The sequence below is a fragment of the Mustelus asterias genome, unplaced genomic scaffold, assembly GCF_964213995.1.
Source record: "Mustelus asterias unplaced genomic scaffold, sMusAst1.hap1.1 HAP1_SCAFFOLD_106, whole genome shotgun sequence".
Taxonomy (NCBI): domain Eukaryota; kingdom Metazoa; phylum Chordata; class Chondrichthyes; order Carcharhiniformes; family Triakidae; genus Mustelus; species Mustelus asterias.
Genome location: NW_027590150.1, coordinates 734,871 through 761,394, shown reverse-complemented (window position 1 = coordinate 761,394; position 26,524 = coordinate 734,871). Strand labels below are relative to the sequence as shown.

At 45.7% G+C, this 26,524-nt stretch overlaps 2 protein-coding genes across 2 annotated transcripts in view; both read left to right on the top strand.

The window, feature by feature from the left end:
* LOC144484402 (uncharacterized) overlaps window positions 1-26,524 on the top strand; it is a 529,373-nt gene that overhangs the window by 177,109 nt on the left and 325,740 nt on the right. The window lies entirely within an intron of this gene.
* Window positions 5,350-8,488, top strand: LOC144484406 (uncharacterized). Its single transcript, XM_078202938.1, has 2 exons — window positions 5,350-5,553; window positions 6,954-8,488. Exon 2 carries the CDS (start codon window positions 7,255-7,257, stop codon window positions 7,786-7,788), a length of 534 nt encoding a protein of 177 aa, XP_078059064.1. The 5' UTR covers window positions 5,350-5,553; window positions 6,954-7,254; the 3' UTR covers window positions 7,789-8,488.

Here is a 26,524-nt window from a genome sequence, read left to right as displayed (position 1 = left end):
AGTCTTGGAGGAGGAATTGCTTTCCCTCCTCCAATCAGCTTGGCCTCTGCACAGTAGCACACTGCAATTTTTTCCCATTTAAATAATAGTCAATTTTGCTGTTATTCCTACCAAAATGGATGACCTCACATTTACCAACATTGTACTCCATCTGCCAGACCCTCGCCCACTCACTTAGATTATCTATATCCCTTTGCAGACTTTCAGCGTCCTCTGCACACTTTGCTCTTAGTGTCATCTGCGAATTTTGACACACTACACTTGGTCCCCAACTCCAAATCATCGATGTAAATCGTAAACAATTGCGGTCCCAACACTGATCCCTGAGGCACACCACTAGTCACTGATCGCCAACCAGAAAAACACCCATTTACCCCCACTCTTTGCTTTCTGTTAGTTAACCAATTCTCTATCCATGCTAATACATTACCCGTAACACTGTGCACCTTTATCTTATGCAGCAGTCTTTGGTGCGGCACCTTGTCAAATGCCTTCTGGAAATCCAGATACACCACATCCACAGGTTCCCCATTGTCCACTGCACATGTAATGTTCTCAAATAATTCCACCAAATTAGTCAAACATGACCTGCCCTTCATGAACCCATGCTGCGTCTTACCAATGGGACAATTTATATCCAGATGTCTCGCTATTTTTTCCCTGATGATAGATCCAAGCATTTTCCCTCCTACAGAAGTTAAGCTAACCAGCCTATAGTTACCTGCCTTTTGTCTACCTCCTTTTTTAAATGTTTGTGATTTTGTGAAACCTGTTTTTGTTGTCTGAGCTGACTGGAATTAGAGCCAGAGCAGGAGTAATCCAGGAGAATGATTTGGAGGTAAAGCAAAATCCAGCAGATGCTGGAGTTCTGAAAAGAACCAACCTGCTGAGTTTATCCAGCATTTTCTCTATTTATTATAATGATTTTGGGACCTGGGTTTGAATCCCACCACGTTTCAATAAAAATATTGATGAGCATGAATTAATTGTTGTAAAAACACATCTGGTTCTCTAATTCCCTTCAAGGAAGGAAATCTGCCGCCCTGATCCAGTCTAACCGACATGTGACTGGATTCACAAACAATTCAAGGGCTGACTGGGTCAACAGGGAATGTCACCATCAGAAAAACAGAGCCCCCTGGAGGGCAGAAGGGTTAGGACAGGTTATGGAGGTTAAAACTGTCACCATTGAGAACAACCCAGACTTTAACGGAACAACTGGTCCCAAACACAATCTCTTGTAGTTAGTGTGGCAGGGTGTGGTGAATCAGGTTTAAAAAGAGTCAAATTATATATGTTTTCTAGTTTGGACAACCACATTTAAATCTGGGACACGGATGAGGATATGAATTGGTGTTTGGTGGTAAGATCTAAATGTGTGTCTGACGCCAGGAAGCCTTAAACCCAGAGAGAATATTTCAGAACCAGGATTCAAAATACATGGCTGTGGATGGTGAATTCACCCTCAAAAGAAAACAAAGAAACTTACAGCACAGGAACACCCCCTTTAGCCCTCCAAGCCTGCACCAACTACACTGCCCGACTGAACTGAAACCCCCTACCCTTCTGGGGACCATATCCCTCCATTCCCATCCTATTCATGTATTTGTCAAGACGCCCCTTAAAAGTCACTATTGTATCTGCTTCCACTACCTCCCCCGGCAGCGAGTTCCAGGCACCCACCACCCTCTGGGTAAAAAATCTGCCTCGTACATCTTTAAACCTTGCCCCTCGCACCTTAAACCTATGCCCCCTAGTAATTGACTCTTCTACCCTGGGAAAAAGCTTCTGACTATCCACTCTGCCCAAGCCCCTCACAATCTTGTAGACTTCTGTCAGATCGCCCTCAACCTGCGTCGTTCCAGTGAGAACAAGCCAAGTTTCTCCAACCTCTCCTCATAGCTAATGCCCTCCATGCCAGGCAACATCCTGGTAGATCTTTTCTGTACCCTCTCCACCCTCTCCAAAGCCTCCACATCTTTCTGGTAGTGTGGCAACAAGAATTGAACACTATATTCCAAGTGCGACCTAACTGAGGTTCTATAAAGCTGCAACATGACTTGCCAAAAGGCCTGCAGAAATTAAGTCTTGTGAGGAACTACTGGAAGAAATAAATCATCCTGTACATGGGAGAGGCAGAAACTGTGAGGACCATCTCCTCCAATCACAGATTCTGTCTCTCCCGATGTTGCTACATCTGCAGAGACAGAGTCTCAAACTGGAGGAACAGCTTTGCCACCTATTTTGAGAAAAGACTCAGCAGCCTATCAGTGATGTGTGGAGGAGTTGTGTCTTCCTGCTACAGAACTAGTTTCATAGCAGTGTGAGCCTCAAAAGGAATGAGCCAACCATCGGCAGAGCTTTCCCCATTCTGCTGAACAAGTCTCGATTATTTTTATATATCTCAGGAGGTGGGGTTTACAGCTCAGGAATTTGAGTAACCAGATATTGTGAACATACTTACCAATCACTTGGGTCGTCACATTAGAAATTGAGATCCATTCATCCAGGTCCATATTCTAAACTGCTTTTATTTGCAGTTGAACGTTCACAGAAAACATACAGAATCCCCGGTCAGAGCTGATCTCAGCTGGTGTAGTGAGGTTATTGATGGGTTATCAATGTAAATCCACACACAATGAAGATCAGAATCGGGAGAGATTTTTCCTGCTCCACCGTCTGAACCAGTAAACATCTGATTCAGTTACCTTGTGTCAAATAGTTAGAATTCTCATTTTGGAAAGAGAGTATGGGAGTATTTTTAAAATAAGTTAACAAAACATATCATTCATAGATTCCAATTTAAAAGATTTAATATATACACAGTCTTCAGTATTTGTGCTATCTTATTCAAAGAAGTAAACTAACAGAAACACAAAAGGTAATGTTACTACGTGACTACATCATTAATAAAGGAGTTACTGAGAATGGAAAACGATCCCCTGGAAACCAAAAAAATAGCCCTTAAAAATCAAAGAGTAGCTTTCCAGAAAATCTCAATACAAGCATTGAAAATAAATACTTTGTGCCCTGCAGATGGATCTTTCAGAGAATGAATTGTAGATTTTGCCCAAAGATCAAATTAGAATTGAAGCAAAAGTTCTTAACTTTATTCTAAACAAGTTCCTGTTGAGAGTTCTTCAATTAAGGGGGAAGATCATTGGTGGTGCTTTTAAAAAGTGGCATTGCAGCCCTGAAAATCAGTGACACTTCCAGAATATTAAATTCCAGCTAGTTATAGGATTTGTTAACATCAGCAGAAATAAAATATTGTCAGACTGTCAATACTGAACAGCAGCAAAAACAGCAAAATCCAACCCCTGCAGTCACTTGTGAACTTGTTGATGTCTCAGGAGCCATTGTGACTGAGTGAATCCCTTCCCACACACAGAGCAGTTGAATGGCCTCTTAGCGTGAGTGCGTTGGTGAGCCAGCAGGTTGAAAGACTTTGCAAATCCCTTCCCACACACGGAGCAAGTGAATGGCCTCTCCCCTGTGTGAACTCGCTGGTGAGCAGAGAGGTTGGATGACCGATTGAATCCCTTCCCACACACGGAGCATGTGAATGGTCTTTCTGCAGTGTGAGTGCGTCGGTGAGCAGTGAGGTTGGATGACTGCCTGAAATTCTTTCCACAGTCAGTGCAGCGGAATGGCTTCTCTTCAGTGTGAATTTTCTGGTGTCTCAGCAGACTGGGTAAAACTGTGAATCCCTTTCCACACAAAAAGCAAGTAAACGGTCTCTCCCCAGTGTGAATTCGCTGGTGTGCAATGAGGGAGGATGCCTGTCTGAAACTCCGTCCACAGTCAGTGCAGCTGAATGGCTTCTCCTCAATGTGAACTCGCTGGTGTGACAGTAAGTGGGATGACCCAGTGAATCCCTTCCCACAGTCGGAGCAGGTGAACGGCCTCTCCCCAGTATGAACTCGCTGGTGTGACAGCAGGTGGAATGACTGAGTGAATCCCTTCCCACACACGGAGCAGATGAATGGTCTCTCCCCGGTGTGAGTGCGTTGGTGCACAGTGAGTGCTGAAGAATGCCTGAACCTCTTCCCACAGGAGGTGCAGGTGAATGGCTTTTCCTCAGTGTGAATTCTCTGGTGAGACCAAAGGCCCGATGACTGAATGAATCCCTCCCCACAGACAGAACAGGTGAACGGTCTCTCACCAGTGTGACTGCGCCGATGGTTTTCCAGCAGGGAAGGGTAACTGAATCCTTTCCCACAGTCCCCACATTTCCACGGTTTCTCCATGGTGCTGGTGTCCTTATGTTTCTCCAGGTTAAACGATCAGTTGAAGCCTCATCCACACACAGAACACGTGTACAGTTTCTCCTTGCTGTGAATGGTGTGATGTTTTTTAAGGCTGCGTAACTGGATAAAGCTCTTTCCACAGTCAACTCACTGAAACACTCTCACTCGGGTGTGCGTGTATCTTGGTGCTTTTTCAGTCACACTGATGTTTGAAATCTTCTCCTCCAGACAGAAGACAAACATTTCTCCTTCCACATTCAAAGTCTGAGGATATTTAAGTCCAAGTGAATCGAGACTCTGTCTGATTTTGATGTGATGTTTCTTCACCTCACCTGTAAAAGGAGTTTACAAAATTAATCACTGTCAGTCCAGGATAGAAATTTTGAACAGACAATTCTAATTCTCTGGAACATTTCTTCCTCTCTTGCTCCCCAAATCAATAAATTCCTGTCCCACAAATTCTCCCTCCTCCCTTGGCTTAAATCCAAACCCATCTCACCATTTCTTTCCTCCACTCCCAGTTTTCTCCCTCCCTCTCCTCTGTCTGGGTTCAGTTCTCCAGCTCCTGTCTGCAGACTGACAATAAAACCAATGGGTCTTATTGGGTGTGTTGGGGCCTCCAGCGGGTGTTTGTGAATCCTCCCCGCCCACCTCCCAGGGTTTCCTTCCTTCCCAGAGATCAGAGTCCTCATTGATTTGAGGCCAAAGTGTAACCTCTTATTTATTGTCCCCCTCCCCCATCCTCTGATGTGAACCATCCTCCAGTGGCTGAGCCAGGATGGGGCCGTTAACCTGGGCCTGTTCCCGGGAGGGAGGGAGGGAGAAGCCCCGCAGCTGCAAACCAGGGAGCTGACAATGATTCTGAAGGGTTTGCGGATCCACAAAGTGTTTCCAAATCCTCCCAGCCACCGCCTAACGCTGACTCCGCTTCTCCGGGACAAACAAGCGCCAAGGACAGCAATGACACTGCGCATGCTCCACATCACAATGCCCGGGGGCTGATTGACGGCAGCTCCGGACCAATAGGAAGAGGGGGCGGGGCTGGAGGACCGAACGGGAGCGGCTGGTCCTCCAACCAATCGGAGTGAAGGAAGGGCGGGGCTGGAGCAAATATTTCAGCACCGGGTGAAGCGCTGGAGCCGGCGGTTGGAGTTTGGGGAGGATCCGCAAACCGTTCAGAATCATTGTCAGCTCCCTGGTTTGCAGCTGCGGGGCTTCTCCCTCCCTCCCTCCCGGGAACAGGCCCAGGTTAACGGCACCATCCTGGTTGGAGCTGGAGCATGCGCAGTGCCTGCGGCAGACGGTAAGGAGCTCGAGCGAGCGGGTTTTAAATGGAGATTTTTACAAAGACCGAGTGCAGATCCAGAGCCTGAAATAAAACCGGAAACATAAATGGAGTTTGCGGGTGGATGGTGAGGCTTTATAAACACCCGGTGTCGGCCACAGTCCCTCAATTTGCGAAGCAAATTCCTCAGACCTTCTGATGGTTTCAGGCCGGAGTTCAAATCCGCCATCTTTATAAAGGTCCGTGTACTGCAAAGCGCATGCGCATCCGCCATCTTTATTGAGGTAAATTGGAACAACGCATGCGCAGCCACCGTATTTGTTGAGGGTGAAACCAAATGAATAACCCACAGGGAACAAAAAAAATCAGAGTTTGATTTCATAACAAAATCGATGTGTTGTTGTAAAACCGGAAGTTAGGGTTACAGCCAACAACAACTTCTATTTATATAACACCATTAATATCAGCGTGGTTAGCACTGCTGCCTCACAGCTCCAGGGACCCAGGTTCGATCCCAGCCTTGGGTCACTGTCTGTGCGGAGTTTGCACGTTATCCCTGTGACTGTGGGTTTCCTCTGGGTGCTCCGGTTTCCTCCCACCGCCCAAAGATGTGACGTTTAGGGGAATTGGCCATGCTATATTGCCCCTTCGTGTCCAAAGATGTGCGGGTAAGGGGGATTAGTGGGGTACAGATCAGGGGTAAAATATTCAGAGTCAGTGTAGACTTGATGGGCTAAATGGTTTCCTTCTGCACTGTAGGAATTCTTTGAGAAGTCATCCTTGTGCACTGAAGGTCTAGTCACTAATGGTGGAGTGATTAAAATAGGGAATGTGCAGGAAACCAGAATCAGCACAGTGTTAGAGGTGATTCCAGAGATAGGAACAGGCCTTGGAGTGATTTGTACAAATTAGTTGTAAGGATGCATGAAAAATACGCATTTCATTTGGATCTCATAGAATTCTACAGTGCAGAGGGAGGCCATTTGGCCCATTGAGTCTGCACTGACCACAATCCCACCCAGGCCCTATCCCCATTACCACATGCATTTATCCTAGCTAGCCCCCCTGATACTCAGGGGTAATTTAGCATAGCCAATCTATCTAACCCGCACATGTTTGGACTGTGGGAGGAAACCAGAGCACCTGCAGGAAACCCATGCAGACACGGGAGAACATGCAAACTCCACACAGACAGTGACCCAAGCTGGGAATCAAATCGGGTCACTGGGGCTGTGAGGCACAGGGCTAACCACTGCGCCACCATGCCGCCCTCTGCTCAGGGAAGAGGGAGAGTGTATGGGACAGATTTACTGTTTTGGGGAACAAGAGCAGAAAAGTTGTTCCTTAGAAATTAGACTTGTCTGATCAGAATTTCTATCCTGGACTGACAGTAGTTTTGTAAACTTCTTCTTTTGCAGAATATTTGATGGGGAAGATTTACAGTCAGAAAAATTGAATCAAGATTTAACAGTCGCTCAATTCACCAGCACCTGAACACGATCAGCCTTTGAATGTGGAGTGCGGGAAAAGATTTCAAACATCAGTGTGACTGGAAAAGCACTGAGACAGACACACACCCGAGTGAGAGTTTTCCAGTGAACTGACTGTGGAAAGAGCTTTAACCAGTTACACAGCCTGAGAAAACATCACACCATTCATAGCAATGTGAATCTGTGCATGTGTTCTGTGTGTGGACGAGGCTTCAACTAATCACTCAATATGGAGAGACATGATGATACTGACATCATAGAGAAACCGTGGATATGTGGAGACTGTGGGAAAGCATTCACTTGCCCATCCAAACTGGAAACTCATCGACGCACCCACCCAGGGGAGAGACCCTTCACGTGTCCCGTGTGTTGGAAGGAATTTACTCAATCATCCTGCCTAACATTACACCAGCGAGTTCACACTGGAGAGAGACCATACACTTGCTCTGTGTGTGGGAAGGGATTCGTCCAGATGTATAACCTACAATTACACAGGAGAGTTCACACTGGAGAGAGGCCGTTCACCTGCTCCGTGTGTGGGAAGCGATTCATTAATTCATCCAACCTTGTGACACACCAGCGAGTTCACACTGAGGAGAGGCCATTCAGCTGCACTGACTGTGGAAAGAGCTTCAGACATTCATCCAGCCTCAAAGCACATCAGCGACTTCACACTGGGGAGAGACCATTCACCTGCTCAGAGTGTGGGAAGGGATTCACTACCTCCTCCCACCTGGTGACACACCAGCGACTTCACGAGTGAATGCAGGGAGTGGATTCTGCTGTACCTGCTGCTGTTAATCACATCCAGGAGTGAGCCACATTCATTCTGACATTTGAGGTTTGTTTCTGCTGATAATAATCCCTGTAGCTGGGCTGGAGTTTAATATTCTCGATCGAGAGCTGATTGTGTTTTTGGGGTTGCCATTTCCCTTTAAGAACCACTGTCTGTGATCTTTCCCCATCATTCAGGAACTCTCGTCACCGATTCTTCACAGTACAGAAAGAGGCCATTCAGCCCATCAAGTCTGCACTGGCTCACTGAAAGAGCCTTATCCCATTCCCCTGCCATACTTCTGTAACCTTGCACACTCTTTCTTTTCAGATAACAATCCAATTCTCTTTTGAGTACCTTGATCAAACCTGCCTCCACTGCTCTCACAGGACGTTTATTCCAGACTCCAACCACTCACGAGGTGAAAATAATTTTCCTTGCATCACTTTGACTCTGTTTTCCCCATTAACGTAGGTCTGTGCCCTCTAGTTCTTGATGTTCTCTTGGTGGGAACATTTTCTCACTATTTCACCTGCCCAATTCCTCAGGATCTTGAATACCTCTATCAATCTCCTCTCGACCATCTTCAATCAGACAATTAACATTTATTTCTTCTGATGTTAATCTCTAACTGACCTGGAATTTAATATTCTGAAATCTGTTAAATAAATCAGCTTTGTTCCAAACACACGGTGTGTTAAATCCTTGATTTCTCCAGGATAAGAGATTAATTGATGTCTTGTTACTGACTTCTGTTTTTTGGTTCTTTTCTCCTTTTAACTCCAGATTATTTCAGTCTCAGACCTTCAGTTACACTCATTTTTTTAAAATTTGACTTATTATTGTCACAAGTATTAGCATAAAATGAAAAGTATTGTTTCTTATCATGGACAAGTCCCAGCTCCCTATACTTTCTAGAATGTCTCTCCCAGCCTTGAGATCTAGGGAAGTTTTCAGTATTTAAAAACAGAAAATACTGGAAATTATAATCCATACTTTTCCAAGTGTCAGTTGATTGTGTCCCAGATTATTGGCTTTTCCCCACTGCTGATGTTAAGCTGATTGTTCTGTAATTGCTGTGTTTTTGAACAGGGATGTAACATTTACATTCTCTGTCCTTTGTCACTACGACTCTATAAGGATGGGAAGATTGTGGCCAGAGCTCCACAAGCTCCATGTGAAGGACAGTGTGTGTCAGAGTGCAGCAGTCCCTCAATGTCAGACTGCAGTGTCAGCCTAGATAATGTGCTCAGCTTGATGAGTATTTCCTGTTGTTATTGATGTGGATCATTCAGAAACAATGGACTCTGATGATGTCATCCAGTCCTGCTGCGATGATGTCATAGAGACTATTACATCACAGCAGAGCCTTAGTAGTGAAAACAGTTTTGTTCCAGATGAGAGGTGATGGCCCAATGCTATTATCCCTGGACTTAATCCATAAACTCAGCTTATGTTCTGGGGACCGGGTTCAAATCCCACCACAGCAAGTGGTGTAATTTGAACAAAGAACAAGAAAAAAGAAAATTATAGCACAGGAACAGGCTCTTTGGCCCTCCAAGCCTGCACTGATTATGCTGCCCGTCTGAACTAAAAAGGCCTCCGGGGACCATATCCCTCTATTCCCATTTTATTCATGCATTTGTCCAGGTGTCCCTTAAAAGTCACTATCATATCTGCTTCCACTACCTCCCCCAGCAGCGAGTTCCAGGCACCTGCCACTCTTGGTAAAAAAAAAACTTGCCTCGTACATTTAATTCAATAAAAATAATTGAATTCAATAAAAAAAAAATCAGGATTAAGAATCTACTGCTGACCATGAAACCATTGTCAATTGTCAGAAAAAAACCATTTGGTTCAGTAAAGCAAAAAGTAAAGTTTATTTATTAGTCACAAGTAGGCTTATATTAACAGTGCAGTGAGGTTACTGTGAAATTCCCCTGGTTGCCACACTCCGGCATTTGTTCGAGTCAATGCACCCTAACCAGCATGTCTATCAGACTGTGGGAGGAAACCGGAGCACCCGGAGGAAACCCACGCAGACACACAGAGAACGTGCAAACTCCACACAGACAGGGACCCAAGCTGGGAATCGAACTCCAGTCCCTGGCGCTGTGAGGCAACAGTGCTAACCACTGTACCACCCCATGAATGTCCGTTTGGGGAAGGAAATCTGCTGTCCTTACCTGTCTGGCCTACATGTGACTCCAGAGGCACAGCAATGTGGTTGACGATCAACTGCCCTCTGAAATGGCCCAGTGAGCCACTCAGTTCGATGGTAACTAGGGATGGGCAATAAATGCCGGCCATGCAATGACGCCCATGTCCCACAAATGCATAAAAAATCCTCAGTTTAAATTCACACAGACATTCTGTCTCCTTTTATAATTACCACTCACTTCATCCGTTTAAATAAATGGACGTCAATGAACATAATTCATTCCTGGATGTGATTTACAGTAAAATCCAGTCACTGATTATTTGTGAACTCGCTGGTGACTCATCAGGGTGGATGAGCGAGTGAATCTCTTCCCACACACGAAGCAGGTGAATGGTCTCTCCCCAGTGTGAATTCGCTGGTGTCTCTGCAGGGTGGCTGATTGAGTGAATCCTTTCTCACACTGCAAACAGATGAATGGCTTCTCCCCAGTGTGAACCCGCTGGTGTGCAGTCAGTTGACATAATTGTCTAAACCCAGTCCCGCAGTGAGAGCACCTGAACGGTCTCTCGTCAGTGTGAACAAGCTGATGGCGCATCAGGTCCACAGAACCTTTATAGCATTTCTCACAGTCAGCACATTTAAAAGGTCTCTCGTCAGTGTGAACTTGCTGGTGTTTCAGCAGAGTGGACGAATCGCTGAATCCCTTCCCACATTTGGAGCAAGTGAATGTTCTCTCCCCTGTGTGAACTCGATTGTGTTGTAGAAGCCCTGATGATCGAGTGAATCTCTTCCCACATTTGAAACAGATGAACAGCTTCTCCCCAGTGTGAATTCGCTGATGTGCAGTGAGTTCAGATGATTGTCTGAACCCAGTCTCACAGTGAGAGCATCTGAAGGGTCTCTCGTCAGTGTGAACAAGCTGATGTCGCATTAGGTTCTGAGAACTTTTATAGCACTTCCCACAGTCCAGGCATTTAAATGGTCTCTCATCAGTGTGAACTTGCTGATGTTTCAGCAGAGTGGATGAATCAGTAAATCCCTTCCCACACTTGGAGCAGGTGAATGGCCTCTCCCCAGTGTGAACTCGGTGGTGTTGTTGCAGCCCAGATGATCGAGTGAATCCCTTCCCACACTCGGGACAGGTGAATGGCTTCTGCCCATTATGAACACGCTGGTGCCTCAACAGGTTGGATGACCAAGTGAATCCCTTCCCACACTCAGGGCAGGTGAATGGCCTCTCCCCAGTGTGACAGGGCTGATGAGTTTCCAGCTCAGACGGGGATCTGAATCCCTGCTCACAGTCCCCAGATTTCCACGGTTTATCTACACTGTGAACATTGCTGTTTTCTTGCATGTTAAAAACCCGATGATATTCAGATCCTGATGTGATGTTTGGTTTCAGTTTCCCTGACTGCAAATCTTCCCCTTCTAATGCCCTGTGAAATTGATTTAAAACAGAAAAAAGGGAGTGAGAGAGAACTCACAAAAACAGAAATGCAAGTTGTGAAATTGAGCTAGTTTTAGCGCCAATTTCCCACCCCCTTCCCGAATCCTTTGATTCCCTGAAAGATCTCTCCAGCTCTGGGCTAGAATTTTCCTCCATTTTAATCCTGGGAAAACTGCAGTTATTGTCACCGCTCTCTGCTACAAATTCCACCCATTGACTCCATCCCTCTCCTCGGAAACTGTCTGAGACTGAGCCAGACTGTTCACATAGCAAAATATTTCACCCAACCTGAGAATCTGACCACAAATCCACATCATTACCAAGACCAGTTCCACCTCAGTAACATCACCCAACTCCAGTCTCCTCTCAGTTCATCTGCTGCTGAAACCGTCACCCATTCCTTTGTTTTGAGTTGATTTGATTTATTATTGTCACATGCATTAGTATACAGTGAAAAGTATTGTTTCCTGCATACTATACAGACAAAGCATACCATTTATAGAGAAGGAAATGAGACTGTAGTGCTACAGTCATAGCTAGGGTGTAGAGAAAGATCAACTTAATGCAACGTAGGTCCATTCAAAAGTCTGATGGCAGCAGGGAAGAAGCTGTCCTCGAGTCGGTTGGTACGTGACCTCAGACTTTTGTATCTTTTTCCTGACGTAAGAAGGTGGAAGAGAGAATGTCCGGGGTGCGTGGAGTCCTTAATTATACTGGCTGCTTTAGCAAGGCTGCGGGAAGTGTAGACAGAGTCAATGGATGGGAGGCTGGTTTGAGTGATGGATTGGACTACATTCACGACATTCTGTAGTTCCTTGCGGTCTTTGGGCAGAGCAGGAGCCATACCAAGCTGATGCTAATGCTTTCTATGGTGCATCTGTAAAAGTTGGTGCGAGTCATAGCTAACATGCCAAATTTCATAGAGTCATAGAGTTTACAGCATGGAAACAGGCCCTTCGGCCCAACTTGTCCATGCTGCGCTTTTTTAAAAAACCCCTAAGCTAGTCCCAATTGCTCACATTTGGCCCTTATCCCTCTATACCCATCTTACCCATGTAACTGTCTGCAACGTTTTTTAAAAGACAAAATTGTACCCACCTCTACTACTACCTCTGGCAGCTTGTTCCAGACACGTTGCCCCTCTGGATCCTTTTGTATCTCTCCCCTCTCACCTTAAACCCATGCCCTCTAGTTTTAGACTCCCCTACCTTTGGGAAAAGATATTGACTATCTAGCTGATCTATGCCCCTCATTATTTTATAGAGCTCTATAAGATCACCCCTCAGCTTTCTATGCTCCAGCGAAAAAAAGTCCCAGCCTCTCCTTATAACTCAATCCATCAAGTCCCGGTAGCATCCCAGTAAATCTCTTCTGCACTCTTCTAGTTTAATAATATCCTTTCTATAATAGGGTGACCAGAACTGAACACAGTATTCCAAGTGTGGCCTTACCAATGTCTTGTACAACTTCAACAACTCCTGTATTCAATGTTCTGACCAATGAAACCAAGAATGCTGAATGCCTTCTTCACCATTCTGTCCACCTGTGACTCCAGTTTCAAGGAGCTATGAACATGTACCCCTAGATCTCTTTGTCCTGTAACTCTCCCCAGTGGCCTACCATTAACTGAGTAAGTCCTGCCCTGGTTCAATCTACCAAAATGCAATACGTCGCATTTATCTAAATTAAACTCCATCTGCCATTCGTCAGCCCACTGACCCAATTGATCAAGATCCCGTTGCAATCCTGGATAACCTTCTTCACTGTCCACTATGCCACCAATCTTGGTGTCATCTGCAAACTTACTAACCATGCCTCCTATATTCTCATCCAAATCATTCATATAAATGACAAATAACAGTGGACCCAGCACCGATCTCTGAGGCACTCTGCTGGTCACAGGTCTCCAGTTTGAAAAACAACCCTCTACAACTACCCTCTGGCTTCTGTCATCAAGCCAATTTTGTATCCATTTAGCTACCTCACCCTGGATCCCGCGAGATTTTCCTTCGTCTTCTGAGAAAGTAGAGGTGTTGGTGGGCTTTCTTAACTATAGTGTTGGCTTGGGGGGACCAGGACAGGTTGTTAATGATCTGGGCACCTAAAAACATGAAGCTTTCGACCATTTCTACTTCATCCCCGTTGATGTAGACAGGACACGTTCTCCACTATGTTTCCTTATGTCGATGGCAATCTCCTTCATTTCTGTTTACAATGAGGGGGAGATTATTGTTACTGCACCAGTTCACCAGATTCTCTATCTCATTCCTGTATTCTGTCTTGTCATTGTTGGAGATCCGACCCACTACGGTGGTGTCACCAGCAAACTTGAAAATCGAGTTGGAGGGAAATTTAGCCGCACAGTCATAGGTGTATAAGGAGTATAGTAAGGGCTGCGAACACAGCCTTGTGGGGCATCGGTGTTGAGGATGATCGTGGAGGAGGTGTTGTTGCCTATCCTTACTGATTGTGGTCTGTGGGTTAGGAAGTTCAGCATCCAGTCGCAGAGGGAGGAGCCGAGGTCCAAGCCACAGAGTTTGGAGATGGGTTTCGTGGGAATAATGATGTTGAAGGCTGAACTGTAGTCAATAAATAGGAGTCTGACATAGCTGTCTTTGTAATCTCGATGTTCCAGGGTTGAGTGCAGGGCCAGGGAATTGGCATCTGCTGTGGATTTGTTGGGCGGTAGGCGAACTGTATTGGATCCAGGCAGTCCGAGAGGCTAACCTTTTGAAGCACTTCATAATGATGGATGTTAGACCCACCGGACGAGAGCCATTAAGGCACGCTGCTTGGCTTTTCTTTCGTACTGAGATGATGGTCATCTTCTTGAAGCAGATAGGACCTCAGATTGTTGTAAAGAGAGGTTGATGATGTCTGCGAATACCCCATGCCAGCTGATCCATGCAGGTTCTGAGTGCTTGTTACCATCAGACTTAATAATTCTAACACACCCCTGGCCGGTCTCCCTCACTCAACCTGTCTATTAACTTGAGGTCATCACAATTCTGCTGCCCACGTGTTTACTCATTCCAAACCTTGTTCACCCACCACCCCTGCGCTACAAAGGCTGTTTATGAATCAACATTTTAAATTTCTCATCCTTGTTCTCAAGTCCCTCCATGGTTTCACCCCTCCCCATGTCTGTAATCTCCTCTCGCCTCACAACCCTCCAATATCTCTGCATTCCTTTCATTCCGGCTTCCTCAGCATTCACAGTTTTAATCACTCCATCATACGTGTCCCAGTTACCAAGGCCATAATCTTTGGAATTTCCCCCTAAACTGCTCCCCCTCTGTATCTTCCTTCCCCACCTTTAAGATACTCATTCAAACTACCTCTTTAACCAAGCCTTTACCCTTCCACCCTCATGTCTGCTCACATGACTCTATGTCAAATGTTGCTTTATAACACACCTGAGAAACACCTCAGAATGTTCCAGTACATGAACGATGCTGTATAAATACACATTGTAATTATTGATTTGGAGATGTATCACTGTCCCTTCATCATCACTGGGTGAATAGCCTGTAACTCTTGACCTAAAGGGGAGCACCTTCACCACATGGACTGCAGCTGTTCAAGAAGATAAAACATAATCTTCTCCACAGGTAATTTCATAGAAACCCTACAGCACGAAAAGAGGCCATTCGGCCCATCGAGTCTGCACCAACCACAATCCCACCCAGGCCCTATCCCCATATCCCTACATATTTTACCCGCTAATCCCTCTAACCCAGGACACTAAGGGGCAATTTTTTTTTAGCATTGCCAATCAACCTAACCCGCACATCTTTGGACTATGGGAGGAAACCGGAGCTCCCGGAGGAAACCCACGCAGACACGAGGAGACAGTGACACAAGCCGGGAATCGAACCCAGGTCCCTGGAGCTGTGAAGCAGCAGTGCTAACCACTGTGCTCCCGCGCCGCCCGTTTTGGGGATGGGAAATATTTTCTGTTGGTCTTGTTAGTGAAAAGACAGGGTAGTGGGATGAGCTGATTCCCTTGTAGAGAACCAGCAAATGCATGACGGGTTAGTCATTTTCTGTAGTGCAATAATTCAATGTTTCTGTGGCTTAATGAAAAAGAGACCAATTCTGGAGGCCAGGAACTAACTTCTGGAATCAATGCCCACTGCCTCCTATGGAGGTGGTGGCTGCACATGCGTCCTGTTGCCCCCTATAAAGATGGCCACCGCCCTGCTGTCCATTGCCCCCAATAAATATGGCGGTCACGCTGCCCATTTTTCTCTAAAGATGGAGACTGCAAAATCGGTCAGGCAGGGCCTCGGGCGTCTTATTTGTGGTTTTAAGCTAATATCCGATGTTTATGAAAGCTCCGCTTCCTATACCGGGTGTTTATGAGTCCTCCCTTTTGACTCTCAGGCTCCATTTAATCTCACTCACCCGGTGTCTACAATCAGTTTCTGGTCTCCCTGCTGCTCCGACACCACCCCATCCGACCACTGCCTGCACCGCACTGCGCATGCTCCAGTCAGAGAGGCACTGAGCCTGCGCAATGATCTCCTGTATTGAAGATAGGGTATCGTCACCCTCTCGGTGCACGCTGGGTAATGGCACCGCCATTGCCACTTGATGTTGTCAAATACAAATACATCTTTTGTGGTCCATGATCATAATGACTGGCCTGGCCGAGAATGGCTTACTCCTGTTCCTATTTTCTATGAAAATATATTTAAACAGGCTTATTTTAAATTACTTAACACCTTTCTTGAAATAGTGTGCAGTGTAATTACCACAATCATTTGTCATCTGGAAATTTAAACCTGCTGTTTCACTTTCAGTCAGGAACACGTCCCAGTTTCACACTAATCTTTGATTTGACAGCACATTTCCAGCCTTCACCGTTGTTCAAAATTTTTGCAAACTCTTGGCAGCTGTGACGGAATTTGTAAAGACAGAAACAGAGTCAATGTTTCTAGTCCAATATGACTCTTCAGTTCCAAAACATCTGCTCTGTTTCTGTAGAGATGCTACCAAACCTGCTGAGTTTTTCTTGCTTTGTTTTTATTTCCGATTTCCAGCATCTGTAATATTTTGATTTTCTTTCAGAATTGTTCACCTGACTCGAAACATAGTTATAAAAGAGCCTTCTGTTCCATGTCAAGGAGCTCTGGACTATAGAAAAGAGCAGTTGGGACACATTTCTTACACACCTCAGGATTAACCCACTTTGCTGTCAGTGAAGAGAGATGAGAAAGTCCAAAGTGCTGTTTGTCCCTCTCAGTGTGACCCTATGGCAGGAACACACTGCAGTTCTGTTCCTGCTGTGTGAACCTCCTCCAGATTGCCCCTTCTGAGCTCCAACCAGGCAATGTTAAACATTCAGCTGGGAAAGACGAACATCTGCAACTATGTATTCAAATATCACTGTTTTATTTCACATTTATTTAGAATATTAAACTCCAGTCCAGTTACAGGGATTATTAACATAATTAGAAACAAATTCCAAATATCAGAATGAACAAAGTCCAGTCCTGAATGTGATTCACAGCAGCAGCAATAACAGCAGAATCCAGCCCCTGTAGTAACTTATGAACTTGCTGGTGTGTCAGAATGTGAGGTAAACAAATGAATCCCTTCTCACATGGAGCAGGTGAACAGCCTGTGAATGTGTTTGTGTATCAGCAGATACATTTTGCATTTAAATCTCTGCTCACAGTCAGAAGTTTGAAAAAGTTCCTTATCAGTGTGAACAAGTTGATGTGCAGTGAAGTGGGATGACTGAGTAAATCTCTTGCTAAACATGGAGCAGGTGAACAGCCTCTCCCAGAGTGAGTGCACTGGTGGACACTGAGTTCACATGACCAGCTGAACCCAGTCCCATAGTGAGAGACTCTGGATGGTCTGCTGTCAGTGTGAACCTGCTGATAGCACATCAGATTCATAGAAATTTTAAAACATTTCCCACACTCCAGACATTTGAAACACATTCCATCAGTGTGAACTCACTGGTGTGTTAACAAAACGAATGAATCAGTGAATTGCTTCCCACACATGGAGCAGGTGAATGACCTCTCCCTGGTGTGAACTCTCTGCTGTTGCTGCAGGATGGACAATCGCTTGAACCTCTCACTGCACTGAGAGCAGATGAATGGAGTGGAACGGACTGAATGCACTGGTGAACCATCAGTGAATGTGGGTTTTTAAAGCTCCTGTCACAGTCTCAGCATTTAAATCCTCTCTCTGCAGTATGAACCCACTGGTGTGTGTGGAGACTGGATGGAGAAAAGTGGGAGTTCGGGGCTCAGACAAGAGGGATGTTTAGAGACAGTTTGGCCCATTGGGCTAATGGAATGGAGCAAAGCAACAGAGACAGCTGATTGGATTATCTCAATCTTAGTGACAAAGTATTTCCATGAGCTCCTCACACTTGTTGTTGGAGGTGAGGATGGAGGAAACGGGAGAGGGAGAGCCCTTCAAAAGGAACTGACTTGTATTAGAGTTATTAAAAATATTCACGATGTGAATATCTTTCGAACTTGATCGAGTTTTTCGAGGAAGTGATGAAGATGATTGATGAGGGTAGGGCAGTGGATGGTGTCTACATGGACTTCAGTAAGGCCTTTGACAAGGTCCCTCATGGCAGACTGGTGCAGAAAGTGAAGTCGCATGGGATCAGAGGTGAGCTAGCAAGGTGGATACAAAACTGGCTCGGTCAAAGAAGACAGAGGGTAGCAGTGGAAGGGTGTGTTTCTGAATGGAGGGCTGTGACAAGTGGTGTTCCTCAGGGATCAGTGCTGGGACCTTTGCTGTTTGTAATATATATAAGTGATTTGGAGGAAAATGTAACTGGATTGATTAGTAAGTTTGCGGATGACACAAAGGTTGGTGGATTTGCGGATAGCGATGAGGACCATCAGAGGATACAGCAGGATATAGATCAGTTGGAGACTTGGGCGGAGAAATGGCAGATGAAGTTTAATCCGGACAAATGTGAGGTAATGCGTTTTGGAAGGTCTAATACAGATAGGAAATATACAGTAAATGGCAGAACCCTTAAGAGTATTGATAGGCAGAGGGATCTGGGTGTACAGGTACACAGGTCACTGAAAGTGGCAATGCAGGTGGAGAAGGTAGTCAAGAAGGCATATGGCATGCTTGCCTTCATTGGCCAGGGTATTGAGTTTAAAAATTGGCAAGTCATGTTGCAGCTTTATAGAACCTTAGTTGGGCCGCACTTGGAATATAGTGTTCAATTCTGGTCACCACACTACCAGAAGGATGTGGAGGCTTTGGAGAGGGTATAGAAAAGATTTACCAGTATGTTGCCTGGTATGGAGGGCATTAGCTATTAGGAGAGGTTGGAGAAACTTGGTTTGTTCTCACTGGAGCGACGGAGGTTGAGGGGAGACCTGATAGAAGTCTACAAGATTATGAGAGGCATGGACAGAGTGGATAGTCAGAAGCTTTTTCCCAGGGTGGAAGAGTCAATTACTAGGGGGCATAGGTTTAAGGTGAGAGGGGCAAGGTTTAAAGGAGATGTACGAGGCAAATTTGTTACGCAGAGAGTAGTGGGTGCCTGGAACACGTTGCCAGGTGTATAGTGGAAGCGGATACGGTAGTGACTTTTAAGGGCCATCTTGACAAGTCCCTGAATAGGATGGGAATAGACAGATATGGTCCCCGGAAGGGTAGGGGTTTTAGTTAAGTCAGGCAGCATGGTCAGTGCAGGCTTGGAGGGCCGAAGGGCCTGTTCCTGTGCTGTAATTTTCTTTGTTCTTTGATGTTTAAAACAAATCTAGAATACCTAAGTGCAGAAGGAGGCCATTTGGCCCATTGAGCATACACTGATAACAATCCCACCCAGGCCCTATCCCCGTAACTCCATGTATTTGCCCTGCTAATCCCCCTGACAATGAGGAGCCACTTAGCATGGCCAATCAACCTGACCCACAAACCTTTGGACTGCCGGAGGAAATCCACGCAGTCATCCGGTATTCCAGGGCCGGAATTGAACTCGGGTCCCTAGCGCCGTGAAGCAGCAGTGCCAACAACTGTTACCGTGCCGCCCTGAGATGGAGTTTATTAACATCAGTAGAAACAGAGTCCAATGGATATGATTCATTTCTGGCTGTAATTGATGGCAAAATCCACTCACTTGTGAACTCGCTGGTGTGTCAGCAGATTGGATGAATGAGCGAATCCCTTCCCACACACAGAGCAGGTGTACGGCCTCTCCCCAGTGTGAACACGCTGGTGTATCAGCAAGTTGAATGAATGAGAGAATCCCTTTCCACATTCTGAGCAGGTGAACGGCCTCTCCCCAGTGTGAGTGCGCTGGTGTACAGTGAGGTGACATAATTCTCTGAATGCAGTCCCACAATCAGAGCACCTGAAAGGTCTCTCCCCAGTGTGAACGCGTCGATGGGACACCAGATTGCTGGAAATTTTAAAGCCCTTCCCGCAGTCTGGACATTTAAAAGGTCTCTCCTCGGTGTGACCTCGTTGATGGCGTACCAGTTCCCCTGAACTTTTAAAGCATTTCCCACATTCTGCGCATTTAAAAGGTCTCTCCTCAGTGTGCGTGCGCTGATGTGATGTGAGGGCAGGCGATGTCTTGAATCCAGTCCCACAGTGAGAGCACCTGAACGGGGTCTCATCAGTGTGAATACGTTGATGGCACAGCAGCTTTGCGGAACTTTTATAGCACTTCCCACATTCTGGGCATTTAAATGGTCTCTCAGTCGTGTGAACTTGCTGGTGTGTCAGCAAGTTGGTGGACTGACAATCCCTTCCCACATTTGGAGCAGATGTAAGGTTTCTCATGAGTGTGAACATGCTGGTGTCTCTGCAGACTAGATGAGTGAGTGAATCTCTTCCCACATTGAGAACAGGAGAATGGCCTCTCCCCGGTGTGAGTGCGCTGGTGTACAGACAGGTTACTTGATTGCCTGAATGTAGTTCCACACTGAGAGCATCTGAAAGGTCTCTCATCAGTGTGAATGCGCTGGTGTTTAGTTAGGGCATAGGATGTCTTGAACCCACCCACTCCCCCCCCCGAGCTTTGCCCCCCCCCGGGCTTTGCCCCCCCCCCCCCGAGCTTTGCCCCCCCCGGGCTTTGCCCCCCCCCCGGGCTTTGCCCCCCCCCCCTAAGTTGTCCCCCCCCCCCCCCCGAGTTGCCCCCCCCCGAGTTGCCCCCCCCCAAGTTGCCCCCCCCCCGAGTTGCCCCCCCCCCGAGTTGTCCCCCCCCGAGTTGTCCCCCCCCCGAGTTGTCCCCCCCCACCCCCCCCCCCGAGTTGTCCCCATGTCTGTGACATGGTGAAAGGAGAAAAGTTTAAAGGGAATATTAGCGGGGGCTTCTTCACGCAGAGAGTGGTGGGAGTGTGGAATGAGCTGCCGGATAAAGTGGTAAATGCGGGGTCACTTTTAATATTTAAGAAAAACTTGGACGGGTTCATGGATGAGAGGGGTGTGGAGGGATATGGTCCAAGTGCAGGTCAGTGGGACTAGGCATCAAATGGTTCGGCACAGACAAGAAGGGCCAAAAGGCCTGTTTCTGAGCTGTAATTTTCTATGGTTCTAGGAAACCCACACAGACATGGGGAGAACGTGCAGACTCCACAAAGACAGTGACAAAAGCTGTGGATCGAACCCGAGTCCCTGACACTATGAGCCAGCACTGTTAACCACTGTGCCACAGGGCCACCCAGTTAGACTGAACAATGTTCATTCTGCGAGTCAGGTTTTGCTTCTGACAATAATAACCATCCTATCTTGACTGGGCTTTACTTCTGGATAAATATGAAATTCATCAACTTTTAAAAATATATATATTTTTCTGGATTTTTTCTTTTCCAAAGACTACAGAGCTTTTACATTATTTCTGCTGAGAACCATTATCACTCTCCATCCATTTCAGGAAACCTCATCTGGTAAAGATCTGTTCCCACAGGATTTTAGCTGTAGTGTCTGCATCATTTTTACAAACAGGGAAAGCGTCAACCCACCAGCTAAATATACCTGTAATTAGCAGGATATACCAGTCTCCTCCTTTTAGTGTGGAGAGTGAGCCGGTATAATCAAGCTGCAGTGTTTCCCAGGGAAGATCAATAATATGGGATGTGTTCATTAGGACAATGCATTTTGCAGGATCTGATTAGTTTAGATACAGATGAGGCACAGCTTCAGGTGCTGATGGACATTCTGATGCATCCTCAGCTGCTGATAGTGTGATCATCTTGTATAATATTGAGGAGTCAATAAACAAGAAATATGCCTTGCTTTGATCTTATACTACCTTTCTAAGGTGTGACTAAAGTCAAATTCAAACCATGCTTGTGATTTTAAAAAAACTCTGTCAGATGAGTGAGTCCTTACTTGCTGAGTGATGAGGGGAAGTTTTTTCTATGGTGCCCACCCTCTTTGCCCACAGTCACATTTGGGTCAGCGTCCTGATAATTTTTTAAAAGACATTTACCTGGAGTCTGTCGTACCAGTCCCAACGATTGTGTTTTGAGTGGATCCCATGGAATCTCCTCTAGAGCAGCTTTCCTGGTGATTCAGTTTGCTTGGTTATTACCATCACTCCCTTCACTAACTCCTGCTGCTGATCTACCTTCACCTCACAAATAGCAATTTGTCCTGGACACTTACCAGCAACATCCCCAATCTTTCAGTTTGGAGTGGTGAGGAGTGGTTTCCTTTCTGCTGTGGAGAAGCCGTGTTTTCTCCCCCAAAGGGGTAGGTTTTCTGTGAGGGAATTACAACCAAAGGAGCTTTCAGAATATTTGGTGATTGTATCAGTAACAGTTTGAAGGCTGTGATCACAATAAATTCAGATTTCTGGGCTAACTGTTGTGGTTGTGGTGGATATTTAGTGAGGATATGACAACTGTTGTGGAGAATCAAAGACACAGCTCCAGTCTGATACGGACCTTGTTCATAAAACCAGATCACATAAACCCCAGTGCAATCTAACAGTGATTTGTATTTAACAGGTCCATTGGACATGATCTCTTTGCCTGACTAATATGTGGGATTCTTTCATACTGAAACATCCCAGCCAAGTAATAATTCTGAAGATTCAGGACATGAATTCTTTATCTTTGTAATTCCATCAATCAATCACTCTTAACACACTGGAATACTCCCTTGTCCCTTTAGGATAATATCACTACAGTATATGGGGGGCTGCAGAAATATATAATTAATCTCTGGCAGGCACTTTGTGTGCTTAATGGGCACTTTATATCTGCTCAATGAATTGGATAATCAATCTTTCCACAGGGGCAATTGTGTCTGAGAACTATCCGACTGGAAAACTTTTTCCATTAAGGTCTCAGATTACTGCAGCAGATATACATTGTTCTGACTCTGCCAGCGGGGCTGTGGAATTAATTGGATAGATCTTCCAGAGAGCCAACACAGACATAATGGGCCAAATGGTTTCTATTTGTGTTGTATCATTATATAGAAGAGTGAATATTCAGTATCAGGGACAGAGAGAGGAACCAGTGACTGTGCGATTGAACCCAGCCAGAATCAGCACCATCAACAGAGGAGTTTGGATACAGGAGTTGGGACGTCTTGTTGAAGTTGTACAAGACATTGGTAAGGCCACACTTGGAATACTGTGTGCAATTCTAGTCACCCTATTATAGAAAGGATATTATTAAACTAGAAAAAGTGCAGAAAAGATTTACTAGGATGCTACCGGGACTTGATGGATTGAGTTATAAGGAGAGGCTGGATAGACTGGGACTTTTTTCTCTGGAGTGTAGGAGGCTGAGGGGTGATCTTATAGAGGTCTATAAAATAATCAAGGGCACAGATCAGCTCGATAATCAATATCTTTTCCCAAAGGTAGGGGAGTCTAAAACTAGAGAGCATAGGTTTAAGGTGAGAGGGGAGAGATACAAAAGTGTCCAGAGGGGCAATGTTTTCACACACAGGGTGATGAGTGTCTGGAACAAGCTGCCAGAGGTAGTCGTAGAGGTGGGTACAATTTTGTCTTTTAAAAAGCATTTAGTTACATGGGTACAATGGGTATAGAGGGATCTGGGCCAAATGCGGGCAATTGGGATTAGTTTAGGGGTTTAAAAAAATGGCGGCATGGATAAGTTGGGCCGAAGGGCCTGTTTCCATGCTGTAAACCTCTATGACTCTATGAGTGAGAGAGGAAACGGTGTAAAAACTTTGATACCTCTGTGTGATCCACAGCAGATCTTCCAGAAATAGAGCACAGCAAATCACCAATTCACAATATTTTGTTATCTCAAATGTTAACAATTTTATTTTGTATTAACTGTTTGAGAATTCAATGGTGCAGTTATCACCCAGCATTCGCTGCGGGTGTGAAAGTGCCCTATTTACGCCACAGGCGCCCAATGCGCAGGCGCAGTGTCACTTTACCCGGAGCCCTGCGAGTGCGGGAGACGGTTTTTCCAGCGGTGAGAGTCGATGGGGCGGAGGGCGGTGCAGAGCCGGGGTGGGGAAGGAGCGGAGGCTTCACAAACACCCGCTGTAGGCCGCAAGGTCGGAATCAGACCCGACGGGTCTCGGGTTTGCAGCTGCGGAGATTTTATCCGGGATCAGGCCCTGTGCCGTGGTCGCCATCTTTGTTCCGCGGGGAGCAGGGCGCATGCGCAGGCAGTGGGCGGAGCTAAACCAGACAATGTTGGAAAAGCTCAACAGGTCTGACAGCTTCTGTGGGGACAGAATCAGAATGGAGCCAATGTTTCCAGTCTGGATGACCCTTTGTCAGAGCTAAGGGTAAAGAGAATCAGAAAAGATTTATACTATGGGGTGGAATGGGACAAAGGGAATGTAATTAGGATAAAGATGGCACGGCTTCACCTGAAAGGGGTGTTTAGGATCTTGGATGGTGAGCAGAGAGGAGGTAAAGGGGCAGGTATTGCACCTTCGAGCAGGACCCAGACCTTCCTGTGATTTGCCACTTCAACAGACCACACTACGCTCTAGTCCACATGTCCATCCTTGCAATGTTCTGGTGAACCCCAACGCAAACTGGAGGAACAATTGGGCACTTTAAAGCCTTCTGGATTGAACATTGAGTTCAACAACTTCAGAGCATGAACACTCCCCTCCACCATCACCCCATTTCCATTTATTTTATTTAATCCTGTTTCTTCTTTTCATCTCATTCATCCATTTTTATCATCCTTCTTTCTCTCTTTCATTTTTCCACTTTTCCAATCCCACTCTCCTTGCCTCCCCCACCCCCACCCCACCGTTCAAGCCAACTGCCTGAACCATCTGTACCTCTATTCTGCCATTCACACATTATGATCCCTTAATGGACACTTTTAGCACTTCTCTCTGTCATCTTTACCCTAATTTACATTCTTTTTGTCGTTTTACAGCTCCCCCTCCCCCACCCTCATTTTTTTTTTGATTTTCTTTGTCCTTAGCTCTGACGAAAGGACATCCAGACTCAAAACGTTGGCTCTATTCTCTCCACAAATGCTGTCAGACCTGCTGAGATTTTCCAGCATTTTCTCCTTTTGTTTCAGATTCTGGCATCTGCAATGGGTGGAGCTCCAGGGTCCTGGTGACCAGGAGAGAAGATGTTTGATTCGTTGACTAACAGGGCTGGGTTACTGTACACCCTCTTCAGAGGGGGTGGTTATGCAGGGTGAATGTGTGGCCATCCGAATAACAGAAGAAAAGGATCATCAGAATTAGGAGCAGGAGCAGGCCATTGACACATTCAGTACACATTGACACATTCAGTACACATTCAGTACACATTGACACATTCAGTACACATTCAGTACACATTGACACATTCAGTACACATTAACACATTCAGCTCGACCATTCAGTAAACTCATGTCTCATCTGATCATTGTATTTTCCTCCAGCCCTAACCCATGACTGGGAGTGAAAATGGTGTAGAAAGCAGTCTTGAATATACTCAATGAACCAGCCTTGACTGCTCACTGGGGGAGAGAATTCCACAGGCTATTGGTCCTCAGAGAAGAAATTTCTCCTCATCTCTGTCTTAGAGCCTTATTTTTAAATTGCCTGCAGTTCTAGATTTCCCGTTTTGGAGAAACATTCTTTCAGGACTTATCTTGTCAAGCACCAACATAATCTTACATGCTTCAGTAAGCTCATCTCTCATTTATCTAAAAGTTAATGAGTACAGATGCACCCTGCCCAAACTTTCTTCATAAAACAAACACATTTATGCCTGGAATCAGCTTAGTGAATCCTGTCTGAACTGCTCCCAATGTAAGCATATTGATCTTAAATAATCGTACACAAGGAAATAGGAGAGAATGTTACAAATTTCTATCTTGGACTGACTGATGGATTTTGGAAACTCCTTTAGCAGGGAGTTGCAAGGGGAGGATTTACACAGCAATCTCAAACAAGGAAAATGTTTATCTCATAATTTCTAACCACAGTTGACAAATGACTCTTGTAACCTCCTTTTACAGGGAGTTAGAAGATTTGATGACTGCAATTTTTCCCTGACTCCAGTACTTCTGATATCTTTCCAGCTGCAGGCTCCAGGAGGAGGTTTTAAATTTGAAAAGAGTGAAATTGTTCCAGAGGTGAGTATTATTGAACATTCACCTACAATTCAGAGTTTTTAGTGCTGTGCTCTGTTATCTGTGAGAGGTTCCTTGGCTCTGGGGCTGCTGTGATTCAGCAGCAAGTTCACACTGGGGAGAGGCCGTTCACCTGCATTGTGTGTGCAAAGGGATTCAGTCATCCAATCATAGAATCGATGGAACGGAGACAGGCCCTTCGGCCCAAACTGGTCCATGCCGATCAAAATGCCCATCCAAGCTGACCCCATTTGGCTGCATTTGGCCCATATCCCTCTAAACGTTTCCTATCCATGTATCTGTCCAAATACCTTTTAAAAGTTGTCAATGTCCCTGCCTCAACCACTTCCTGTGGCAGTCCATTCCACATATGTATCACCCTCTGTGTAAAAAAGATGCTCCTCAGGTTCCCATTAATTCTTCCCCTCTTAACTTAAATCTATGCCCTCTCATTCTTGATTCCCCAACCCTGGGAAAAAGACTGAGTATGTTCACCCTATCCATGCCTCTCATGATCTTATACACCTCGATAAGATCACCCCTCAGTGTCCTACGCTCCAAAGAAAAAAGTCT

Excerpts from the sequence above, each read along its gene's own strand:
- LOC144484406 (XM_078202938.1), top strand. The coding sequence starts at position 7,255 with ATGGAGAGACATGATGATACTGACATCATAGAGAAACCGTGGATATGT.